Source organism: Bombyx mori, chromosome 14, assembly GCF_030269925.1.
Source record: "Bombyx mori chromosome 14, ASM3026992v2".
NCBI lineage: Eukaryota > Metazoa > Arthropoda > Insecta > Lepidoptera > Bombycidae > Bombyx > Bombyx mori.
In genome coordinates this window covers 2,810,422-2,823,274 of record NC_085120.1, presented here as the reverse complement: position 1 = coordinate 2,823,274, position 12,853 = coordinate 2,810,422, and the positions used below count along the sequence as shown (strand labels likewise).

Genomic DNA, 12,853 nt, shown 5'->3' with positions numbered 1-12,853 from the left:
TGACCGCGATCGCGCACTGCGGACGTCGCAGCGCGGCGACGTTCTGGCGGGTCAGGGCGTGGCACCATACGGGCGCGCCGTATAGTGCCATCGACCGCACCACCCCCATGTAGAGGCGGCGCGCCACCTGATCGGGACAAAAAACCTGCCTCGACAATCTTTTTTACTGATAACAAATTGTATGAAACATCTTTCACAATTAGAGCATCAATATTAATCGTAGTATTTTGATATTTTACTTTAAGTTTACCTCTTTTACTAGTTGTAATACATTGGCCGTTAGCTACGAATATTTTGACATGTTTATCTAAATACGTAATATCCGTCATATAATTTTCATATTTTTCATTTATTAAATGCTCCGTACATCCTGAGTCTATGATTAGTTCTATGTTACCACATTCACCCACATTCGCAATAATATCGCTAGCAATGAAACCTATTTCTTTGTAGTCTCTGTCTGTTGCTGAAGTATGTTGATACGCTGTATGTCGTGAACTTGAATTTCCTCTAAATGAGCGTCCACGCGATCTTGGATAGCTCCGTCCTCGTGTCAATGACTGTCCTCTACTCGGCCCTTGTCCTCGTCCTGATCCTCGGCATTCGAATGATTTGTGTCCACGTTTTCCGCAGGAGTGGCACGTGATGAAGGCATTATTCTCATAAAATTCACTATTTCTGTCCATTTTTAACTTTGTCTCCATATCAAGTAGTCTTGCTTTAACAAATTCTAGATTCAGCTGTTTCTCGGAAGCCATAGTCTCAATTGATGTAATTACTTGATCGTATATCTTTGGTAAAGAAGACAGCAGATAGCAAATTTGATCTTCTACATCGACGTTTACGTTGATTGCCGCTAATTCGCTAAGAATTCCTTCAAATTTTAGGAAATATTGCTGTAAGTTGCTTTCATTATCATAGCGCATTGTTATGAGTTTCCGTTTTAAATAAAATTTGTTACAGACTGTTTTTCGTTCAAATATGGCCTCCAATGACGTTAACATTTCTTTGGTCGTATTCGCATTTTTTACAATGTCAATATATTTGTCATCAGACATTGTACCAAAATTGATTTTGCTCGTGAGTCATCTTTATCCGTCGGTTTCTCTTTTAAGAATACATTGCTTAATTGCTTTTCTTCCAGCAGTAATTTCAATCTAAATTTCCAATTACTAAAATTTGAATTTTCAGTCAAAATCGGCAGAAGAGACCCCGCAGTTGTCATCTTTCTTTTTTTTTAATAATTTTCTCCGATATTATTTCTAGTGGATCGCAACCCAATATATTTTTATTTACTTACTGCACACGCGGTCTGCTACCATGTTAAGATTTTATATGGAAGAATAAGCAGACTCTTTTTATTATCATCAATTATATTTTCTTCACACGACACAATCTTATTAAGTAGAGAATGTATCCATAGTAACAAGTCAACATTACTAGTGCGGCGACATGCAGCTAGTGCTATATCTCAACAGAGGATCGGATAAATGTAATGCAATAGTGTTCAAGCTTCAACTTTGTCTTTGGTTGGGTGTGTAAAATTCAATTAAAATCAATCCATTATTTCACTTCTACATTCAGTCGGATTATAGATGGTAATTTTATCTATACTAAAGTTATTATAGATTATATAGATATAGATTATTGTAAAGAGGAAAGATTTGTTTGTTTGTTTGTTTGTATTGAATAGGCTTCGTAACTGCTGAGCCGATTTGAAAATTCTTTCACTGTTTGGAAGCTACACCATTCCCGAGTGACATAGGCTATAATCTTTTTTGAAAAAAATTAGGGATCCTCACTAAAACTCCAATAATGTAACCCAAGGTGTAAAAAAATTATCTAAAATATTTTTTACACCGCGTGCCCTGCGAAAACTATTGATGATAGATTAAATAATGTACTACAACTTTGTAGAACACTTTATTATTTACAAAAAGTGTAGCGACAGCATATGTCTAACTATTATAGTTATGCCGCAATAAGTGTTATTTTATTTTAAAAAATAAAACAACGTCTTTGAAATTTTTGTTAACGACCCGAGCGGAGCCGGAGCAGGCCGCTAGTTTCTTATATTTTTCTCTTACAAAATCTGATCTGAAATTGCACTACATTTATGAATTAGTTTGACATATAGTTACAAAGAAACAACTAATTCAAAAATGGTAACTTTCAATGCCTATGGTGTAAAGTTATATCTACATAATTTATAAGAAAAACACGTAAAACTATAAGGGAATTTTTAACAGAAACTTACTTAAAGGTAATTAAGAATAGATTTTTTGAAGTAAATTAAAAAGTACCTATATGATGATAGCCTATTAAAAATAATTTTGTGGATACTTAATTTATTGTTTTCTTTTTATAATATGTTTCCCCAAACTATTCTAATTAAAAAAACACACATGTGGCACTCGGGGACTGCCGCGGTAAAGCTATTGCATAGCATTTTTTATGCAATTATAATTAGACAATAATAATTTAAAATTAAAACAATAATAAAATAAGACCACGCTATATTTATAAACATTAACAAAAGCAAAACATTAACTGTCCCCTTCACACTCATAAGGTAGACCGCGCGAGAGAGAGATGGGCAAACTTTACATGATGCGCATGCAGTGCAACGTAACGCCGCGCGCTTATTCACAAACACTGCACAAGCGCAACGTATGAATGTGTTGAACGCGAGCTACATGATAAGCGGAGTGGGGGTGTTAGGTTTTATTTTCGTAACGGAATTTCTTGATTCGGTCGCCGCGCTCAAAGCCCGCGATAAAAGCTATGCAATAGCTTAAAAAAACATTTCTGTATACTTATTCTATCCATTTGGGTCGTTCAACTGATTGTGTTGATACTTTTATTACAGTTGTTGTTAGCAATCCAGTTGATGGCATCTTTCATACCAGTATCACAGTATTTACAAAATGGGCAAGACGATACAGTTCGAATTTTTTCAACCAAAGCGATGGTCTGCGCAGAGTTCTTGTTAGCAGCTTAACTTGTAGCGTTAACTCTAATTTGTGATGCGTCTAATATCTATTACTAGCGACCGGCCCTCGCTTCGCTTTGGAAACTGTAATTTATTATTGATTTCTCCACTATGTAATGGATGTTATAATACGTATAATCCTTCCTCTTCCATCACTTTATCTATTAAAAAAACCGCATCAAAATCCGTTGAGTAGTTTTAAAGATTTAAGCATACATGGGACAGATATAGGGACAGAGAAAGCGACTTTGTTTTATACTATGTAGTGATGGTCTATATGCTGTGCGAAATAACTGAATCAAATCATAATTAATTAATCTGTGAATCAAATTGAATACGTATCGAGGGGTGAAAGGATATGTGCTATAAGGTGCCTTTTATTTGGTATTAGCATCAACAGTTCGATGTTTTTAGCTGAAATTCCATTAAGCTTACTCCATTCAAATAGCCGAAGAAGTATGTTTAAAGCTTAAGCTTTAAATGGTTCTCCTGTAAAATTGCAAAATGTTGCTTAAACCAAATAGCCTTTCCTTTCGATATAATGACATTCAAAAATGGGATACTAAAACCGTAAAAGTAGATTTCATTACATAAAAAAAATATGTATCAATGTTCCGGTATATAAAGTAGATTAAACGTTCAATGTTTTTATCATTCTTTACATTGTTACATTATATTGACGTTTACAGACCACCTATCAATTTAATTCCACACTTAGTTCAGTGCCCTGTGCTAATTTACAGATAAGTAGTAATCAAATAATTGTACGTTCTGTAATCTTCGGACGGCTCTCGGGAGTTCATATTGTTATTAACATATTCATTATTTGTATTCATAGTATTCTGCCGGATCTGTGGTATCCATAATGCATTTGTGAAATCATGTAATACTATGATGGTTAACCAAAATAGTAATAGAATCTGAAATAGTAAATAAAAACGTTATAAATATGTGTTGAGTTTTGTTATTGCATACGAAGAGCTATGAGCAGGCGGTCCATCTGATGGTGAGTGGTTACCGTCACACCTGGACAATTCAAATTCAATTCAATTCAAATTCAAAATCATTTATTTCAACTTAGATGTCAGTATGACATACTTGTTGAATGTCAAAATACAAATAACAATGTTAACTCTACCACCGGTTCCAAAAAAAGCCTCAGTCCTGAGAAGTACCGGCGAAACAAACTCAGCGAGCTTTTTTTTTTGTTTTTTCTCAAATATTTTCTTTTTTTTTAAATAAATAAAAATATTTACAATAAAGGAAAAAACAAGTCAAAAAAAACAAATAAAAGGGGACACAGTCAAACCGTTGCCTATTATAATAGTACAGAAAAAAATATTCGTCCCATCATTAAACATCTATACTAATATATAAAACTACAGTGGTTATTACGGATGTTCCGTTATAACTACTGAACCATGCATCCGATTGACTTGAAACTTGGTATCCATGGAGAAAATACATGTACTTAATATATAGGCTAATATTTATATGAGTGTTAGACTTCCTATACCAGTTGCGGGGGCGTTAATGATGAGAATATTTGTGGGGGCGAGAAATAATAATGTTAATTTTAAATGCCCAGCGAAGCGGACGGGTACAGCTAGTAGGTCTATAATTTCGTATATAAAAGTTAAATATGAACTGTCCCACCTCTCAAACTAGGATTTATGACTGCTTAAGTATTCAGGAAGGGATTAAAGGAGCACTCTATCTATCGATTTAGTATCACTTATATGTCTTTATTTTATGTATTTCATTATATATGGACGTGTATGTTTATGTTATTTATGTGTGTGATTGTGTATGTAAATAGTCTGATATATTATGTATTAGTTTTATTATTATTATTATTGTTATTGTGTATTGTATCAATAAGTAAATTGATTAGATTATACTCTTCTACCCATTTATGTAAAGCTCTCCCTCTTTAAGAACGGTTAGCTGGTAGATAACTCAATTGTTAAGCTCGCCATTTTATAATTTTTCGCAATTATTGTATTGTATTATCTGTGTGTACAATAAAGAATTAAGAATTCTTCAAAAATGTCGAGCGACACGATAACCCCCTTATCGTGGCCGCTTTTATTTATATAACCATCCCAGACGACGTCGTCTTAAGCACGTCTTATTGGTGCTTTTAGGCTTTCCAACCTAGTCCATCGACACAGCCCACTGAGTTTCTTGCTGGCTCTTCTCAGTGGGTCGTGATTCCGACGCGGTGGTAGATTCAGCGAAGCACTATTCTTGCCAGGGCTAGTGTTAGCAAGTTCTCTCAGATTGAGCCCCGTGAGCTCACCTACCGGTCCGCGCGTAATTGGTATAGTCCCTTAGGCTAACAACGATTAGGTAGGAAAAAGGTCATAGCGGCAAAAGCAGGCAGGACAGTGGTACATACCCAGGCGGGCATCGTCTAAGCCTCAAAACCGCGATGAAATACGTTTTCAATAATTTGTGAGCTTGAATTTGATTAGATGAATCTTTGTGCGTGGAATTTGGGTATTTGATCTATATAGGTCTTCTGACATTTAGTTCTCTCGTGACCTAAAGGATAAGGCAACCGGTGTAACCGGATCAATTGACGTGACTAGCCAGAATTCAAATACCACTGGCAATTCACATTTCTCTAAGAAAATACCACTACCGGAATTAACGAATAACATCGGGTACCGAAAATCAAAACCACAAAGTTTTTTTTTTTTTTTTATTGCTTTCGATAGGCAGACGATCTTACGGCTCATCTGATGGGAAATGATAACCGTCGCCCATAGACATCCAAACTACATCAGTGACTCAGATGCGCTGCCTATCCTGGCCTGGATGGGCAGCCTTATGTATGTTACACCGGCTATCCTGTCCTTCAGACCGGAACACAGTATTACTGTTTTGCGGCAGAAATAGACAGGACGGTGGTACCAACCCGGGCGGGCTTCTACACAGAACCCTACCACCAGTTAAAAGTTTAGTAAGTTTTAGTAAAAGTTTAGTAAGTTTATGTAAATATCGATGGTAGGACATATTTGAAGACGGCACGGTCAGATATCACCATAATTCCTGTCTCATGGCCCACGTATTCTTGTTTCACAACCATTAGCTGTGACATCTATACTAATATTATAAAGCTGACGAGTTTGTTTGTTTGAACGCGCTAATCTCAGGAACTACTGGTCCGATTTGAAAAATTGTTTCAGTGTTAGATAGCCCATTTATTGAGGATGGCTATAGACCATGTAACATCACGGTAAGACCAATAAAAGTGGAGCACCAATAAAGAATGTTTCAAAATGGGGGTTTAAATGGCACCTTTTTTTTATTGCCCTTGTAGGCAGACGAGCATACGGCCCACCTGATGGTGAGTGGTTACCGTCGCCCATGGACTTCAGCAATGCCAGGGGCAGAGCCAAGCCGCTGCCTACCGCTTAATACTCTCCACAAGCCTCGTTTGAAGAAGAACATGTCATAGCGCTCGGGAAACACCGTGGAGGGGAGCTCATTCCAAAGCCGGATGGTACGTGGCAAAAAAGATCTCTGGAAACGCACTGTGGATGACCGCAGTGGCTCCAGGTAGTATGGGTGAACTCTACTCCGGTGGCGGGCGGTGCGATGATGACAATTCCTCAGAGCACTCCCCATGGTACAAAACACAGAGGGAACCGAAGTCCCTCCGCAGACCCAGAGGTTCCAAACGATCCGTGAGAATGGGATTATCGACAATCCGAACGGTCCTCCTCTGTATGGAGTCAAATGGAAGAAGCTGGTATTTGGGAGCACCGGCCCAGAGATGGGAGCAGCACTTCACGCGAGGCCGGACTTGTGCTTTATAAAGCAAAAGTCTTTGTCCACGCGTGAAGTACCTCTTCGCTCTGTTGAGGACTCCCAGCATTTAACACTTAAAATTCCTTAACATTCCTTAACACTCCTTAACATTATATAATTCAAAAATATTTTCACTTTCTACGTAAATGAAGTTTGGTAAAATTTAGCCAAAATAACTATACCACGCGGACGGAGTCGCGGGCAAAAGCTAGTAAATTAATATTTATAAAATTACTTACAAATTTGTTCGTCATTGTGCTTGTTAATCCACGTGTGATTGTTTACAGAGCTCTCGGACAAAGAGTGTTATGAATATAAACATTTATTATAATTATATTTGTTACGGTTATTAAAAACCAACACGTCCGTGTTCCCGTCGCTCTCATATAGGTCTGAGTCACAGAGAAACTGCGACACATACGAGCTTCGATTCAATCTGCACTGTGTCCGACTGGTCTGGTAGCCGTATTTTACTAATGATGTTTGAACAGATTCACTAATTGCGCTCCGTGATGCGGTGATCGCAGCCAGGGAGTCCTCAAGTCGTTTCTCTTATATGTGCTATTTGGATGTCGGTGGATTTTCACGGTCATGGTCGTCATTACCTTGGAGTGCTATTGCTGGTGGATATATAGGCTCTTGATCTTTTTTTTTATTGCTTAGATGGGTGGACGAGCTCACAGTCTACCTGGTGTTAAGTGGTTACTGGAACCCATAGACATCTACAACGTAAATACGCCACGCATCTAGAGATATAATTTCTAAGGTCTCAGTATAGTTACAACGGCCGCCTCAACCTTCAAACCGAAACGCATTACTGCTTCACGGCAAAAATAGGCGGGGTGTTGGTACCTACCCGTGCGGACTCACAAGAGGTCCTACCACCAGTAAAGATCTGACATCTATTTTTCTTAATGCTTAGACTGGCGAAGATCTCACTGCTCAACCTTTAATAAGTAGTTACCTGGTATTACGTAGGAGTCAATAGACATCACCAACATAAATATCTCAGACATGAGTTCAAAGACTTATTTCTATAGCACAACGGCTACCCCGCCCTTCAAAGCAATATGGATGACTGCTTGGCGGCAGAAATAGGTTGGTTGACGGTATCATCTGGAACCGCTGCGTTCATCGACAGTGCGTTTCCAGAGGTCTTTTTTGCCACGTACCATCCGGATATGGAATGAGCTCCCTTCCACGGTGTTTCCCGAGCGCTATGACATGTCTTTCTTCAAACGAGGCTTGTGGAGAGTATTAAGCTGTAGGCAGCGGCTTGGCTTTACCCCTGTCATTGCTGAAGTCCATGGGCGACGGTAACCACTCACCATCAGGTGGGCCGTATGCTCGTCTGCCTACAAGGGCAATAAAAAAAAAACTACCCATGCAGGCCCATAAAAAGCCCGCATTCTAGTCTTTACACGTTTGATTTTTATTATGTTATTCCTTCACCGTGTAAGTCAATCGTGAACATTTTTGTTAAGTGCGTATTTCATTGAAATAAATCGGTATTCGAACAACACACACACGCATCGCTCGGTACGAATGCACCGGACGTCTTATCCTTTATTTATTTAGTTTATAAATTATATTTAATGATTTATAATATTCTCCGTTACCGAGATCGATAATTACAATATATCTAGTTCCTTCTTATTTTACCAGCAAAGTTGAAGGTCCAAATTGTATTTGTTTATTTATTTATACTTATTGTACACAAAAAAGAAAATACAATAAAAACAGATTTAAAAGAATGTCTAAATACTATGTACGAAGGCGAGCTCAACTCATTCATGAGTTTTCTTAAAGCAAACCATTTGCAGAGAGTAATACGATGTAGGTATAGGAGGGGAAAAGTGTACAATATAAAAGGTATTAAAGCATGACTGTTAAATTAAGGTTCAAAAAAAAAACACAACCATTATGACACAAATAAATACGTAATATATCTAATATAAGATGCAAAATACATATACTTATAAATAAAAATACATAAAACAATAACTTAAATACAATTAAAGTGACTTATGACTTATGACTTTGACGACGCTTGCAGCTGAAAGTAAGTATTGTACTTTTTGACGAAGCATGTTGCTGATAACTTTATTTTTGTAATCTGACGAAGCATGTTGCGGATAATAGCATGTACTTTTAGGTTAGGAATATTGTGTTCTTTTTTTTATAACAAATATCATTATAGCTCTTAAAAAAAAAAAAAAAAGTGACTTATGACGACGCTTGCAGCTGAAAATAAGTATTGTACTTTTTGAAGAAGCATGTTGCTGATAATTGTTATTACTGTGTGCTTATTATGTTTTGTATTCGTGTTCATAATTTTATTTTATTTTTGTTTTGTTTTTTTCTGAAATTTTTATAATTTACTAGTTTTACTAATTTATACCATATTCTAGGTATGTACACACGTAATTAGCCTTCATTCCCGTAAAGAACCAAAGGGAAACGGGGGTGACTGAAAATCAGCGCTGTTCGATTTATCAACATTGAACAGCAATAGCTGAGCCACCTCCTTTTGCCTTTTTCTCTTTTCTTTTCTTTTATTTTATTTGTATTTCATTTTATTTTCTGTGATGTGAAAGGCAATAAATGATTTTTATTATTTATTTTATTATTATTATTATAATAACATGTACTTTTAGGTTAGGATTATTTAGTTCTTTTTATTATAATAAATAGCTATTGAAATTTAAAAAAATTAAAGTGACAGGAAATATTTCTTCATTTGACTCTTAAAAACTTCTAGAGAGGAACTAGCACGAATAGGTTGAGGGAGAGAATGCCATAATCGCACTTGTAATAATGATTCATTTATTTATTATACAATTAGTAACGTGCATCAGAATTTTTGTCACATTCTCAGCAAATTCTCCCGTGACCTTCGCGTATTGTAGACTACGCGAGCGTGTCAGCATAATAGCGATGAAAATAATATTTTATAACAAATTAGACGTGTCCAATGGAATTTGAGAGGAAATATGTACGTTTATATATTTACTTTAAAACGTTCCACATTGAAGTCGGCGTGGCCTAAAGGATAAGACGTCCGGTGCATTCGTATGTAGCAATGCACCGGTTTTCGAATCCCGCAGGTGGGTACCAATTTTTCTAATGAAATACGTACTCAACAAATGTTCACGATTGACTTCCACGGTGAAGGAATAGCATCGTGTAATAAAAATCAAACCCACAAAATTATAATTTGCGTAATTACTGGTGGTAGGACCTCTTGTGAGTCCGCACAGGTAGGTACAACCATCCTGCCTATTTCTGCCGTGAAGCAGTAATGCGTTTCGATTTGAAGGATGGGGCAGTTGTTGTAACTATTCTGAGACCTTAGAACTCATAATAATATCTCATGCTGGGTGGCGGTATTTACATTGTAGATGTCTATGGGTTCCAGTAACCACTTAACACCAGGTTTGCCGTCCTTGGGCCAGCGGTTGGCAGTCACGGACCAGTTCGATATAAGCCGCGCGCTCCCTAGACGCGGGGACCTCGAAGGAGGTTCAGCCCCCGGACCAGAAAAAAGCTCTTGAAATTGGTCATGTCTTGTGGAAAATTATCTACTGGGATTTCAATTAGATTGCCGATTGCTTGATTCAGAAGAAACCATTTTAGAAAAAAAAAACGTCTGACACCTTGAACGCTGACAAATTAACTAGCCTTTCTAGCCACTATGAGAATTCGTGAACACTACACGTTTGTTAAAATAAATTCGTTTAAAAATAAAAATAGGCCTACCAATCTATTTTTGCAAAATAATTTGGCTTCATACAAGTAATATGAAACGTGTTTAAAAATATAATTGCGATCACTTGAAAAATAATCTCTACGTGATGATAATTGTACACTGCGTGAGTGTTTGGTGATGGCCTCTTAAAAAAATAAGTATAACGGTGGCCTTATCAAGACTAGACACGTACATTTTTAAGATCAGTAAGTAGTCAATCTAATCAATCAATCCAACTTCAGGTCTTATATAATAATAAAAATAAAAAGAAAAAGAAGGAAACCAAAGGAGTAAAAGGAGTAAAAAAAGGTAAAAAAGAAGAAAAGAAAAAGAAAAGGACAAATTAATAAAATATATAAACCTGGCCCGCGAGACCACCGCCATCAGCGTCAATCTATTTTTTTAAAGTTAGTGTTTTTAAAAAAATGTATTTTTAATACCTTTTAAAAAAAATTGTATAATTAATAAGATTTCAAATAAACATAGTATAATAATAATAACAAATCTTTATTTCAGAAATACCATATGATAAATATTAAAACTAGATTAATTGCACGGCGAATAGTGAAGTCAAGGTCTATCAACCTACCTAGTTGAAAAAAGTTTGAAAAACTAAACCAAAAACATCAATTTACTGCAATTTACCACTGAAGTATGTTTAAAGGTCTATGCAATTTACCAATTTAATATGTAAATCCCATTGAAGTAAGGTCTATGGTAAATCCTTCATCATTTTGACATTGACATTTATGACATGCGTCAAAAAAAATTCTCGTAAAAAATTTCAAATGCATAAAAAACAAATTTAGATTAAAATAACAAAATCTTCAAGTATCCAACGAGATATAGATAAGTAAATACTAATCAACCAATGAATAAATAAATAAATTATGATCCTAAAATATCTGATGATGATATTGTGCGTGTTTAACGTAAAACCTGGACAAAGATGCATTTTGAATTCAAGACGAGACTTCGGCCAGCCTCTGCCTGTAATTATTCGCAATGGCAGGCTCCTAGAGCCCACAGACAAATACGGAAACGTTGAAATAGACAATGGGGAAACTCTGACTTTAAGCTGCGGAGAGTCGAGAGTGAGGCATCCAAACGCGAACAAGCATTTTGAAGTTGCGACGGTCACGTGCCAGGGCGGTGATACGTTTACGAACAACGATTGGATCACAGCGCCCTCCAGCTTCTTATTTTTCTCGTGTGATATTCCCCCGGTATACATGAGCAAGCGTACGAATCGGACCTGTCACAATAATAACAAGATTTTTGAAGTCGGTTACCCAGTCCGCGACGATTTCTACCCAATTTACGAAACCTGCTTCGACGAGTGGCGTCTCACCCCCCTTTATTCTGTTTACACGCAGAAGCCTTATAACGCTCAGTTCCAGCAACACGTCGAACGGCCCTACTTCGTTGAAGACGACGCGTATCGTCACTTGTCTGTGTTCAAACTATTCTCGCCTAGAGGCTTAGAGGCTGCTGTTAGAAAACGTGTCGGCGGACACGCCGCCAATGACTACATTACCGCCGAATCATTTCTGTCTAGAGGACATTTAGCAGCTAAAACCGATTTCGTATACGCGTTCGGGGAGAGAGCGTCCTTTCATTATGTCAACTGCGCCCCGCAGTGGTATGGTTTCAATAGCGGAAATTGGAACACTTTGGAAGTGGATTTGAGGAACCGCGTCCACGCAGCCGGTTATGACACCGTTATTTACACCGGCACGCATGGCGTGATGGAGCTACTCAACAGCTCTGGGAGTACGGTGGACGTGCATCTTTACGACGACGTAAACAACAATCCGCTGATACCGGTACCGCTATATTTCTACAAAGTCGTATACGAGCCGAGCTCTAAGCGCGGTACAGCATTTGTCGGAATCAACAATCCATTTTACAGTTCCGTCAGTAGAGAGAGCGTGATGATCTTTTGCCCTGATCAATGCGCTAATAACACCCAATTTTCATGGTTGACTTGGAGTCCTAGAACAAAATCTGAGGGAATCTGCTTCTGCTGCACGGTGGAGCACTTTAGGCAAGTCATTCCACATTTACCACCATTCGAAGTGACCGGATTGTTAAGTTAACATTGTGTGCTGCGACTTATTTGGGTCTGAGTTCAATTTGAATTGGGTTTTGAAAATGTATAGTGGAAAGATTAAATAAAATTAAATAAGTAATTTATTTATTGAAATGATTATAAGGACGTGTATGAAAAATAAATTGTAAGAGTATATAAATAAAGAGTATATAAATCTATATATTAATACGTGAAGCAAAAA

General features: G+C 37.2%; 1 protein-coding gene across 1 annotated transcript; it reads left to right on the top strand.

The window, feature by feature from the left end:
* Positions 1–11,289: 11,289 nt before the first annotated feature.
* Positions 11,290–12,853, top strand: LOC101736304 (uncharacterized). The gene has a single exon (XM_038015514.2). The coding sequence runs from the start codon at positions 11,450–11,452 to the stop codon at positions 12,656–12,658; it is 1,209 nt and encodes a 402-aa protein (XP_037871442.1). The 5' UTR covers positions 11,290–11,449; the 3' UTR covers positions 12,659–12,853.

Bases quoted from the DNA above. Each gene is read 5' to 3' on its own strand.
- LOC101736304 (XM_038015514.2), top strand. From the start codon at position 11,450: ATGATCCTAAAATATCTGATGATGATATTGTGCGTGTTTAACGTAAAA.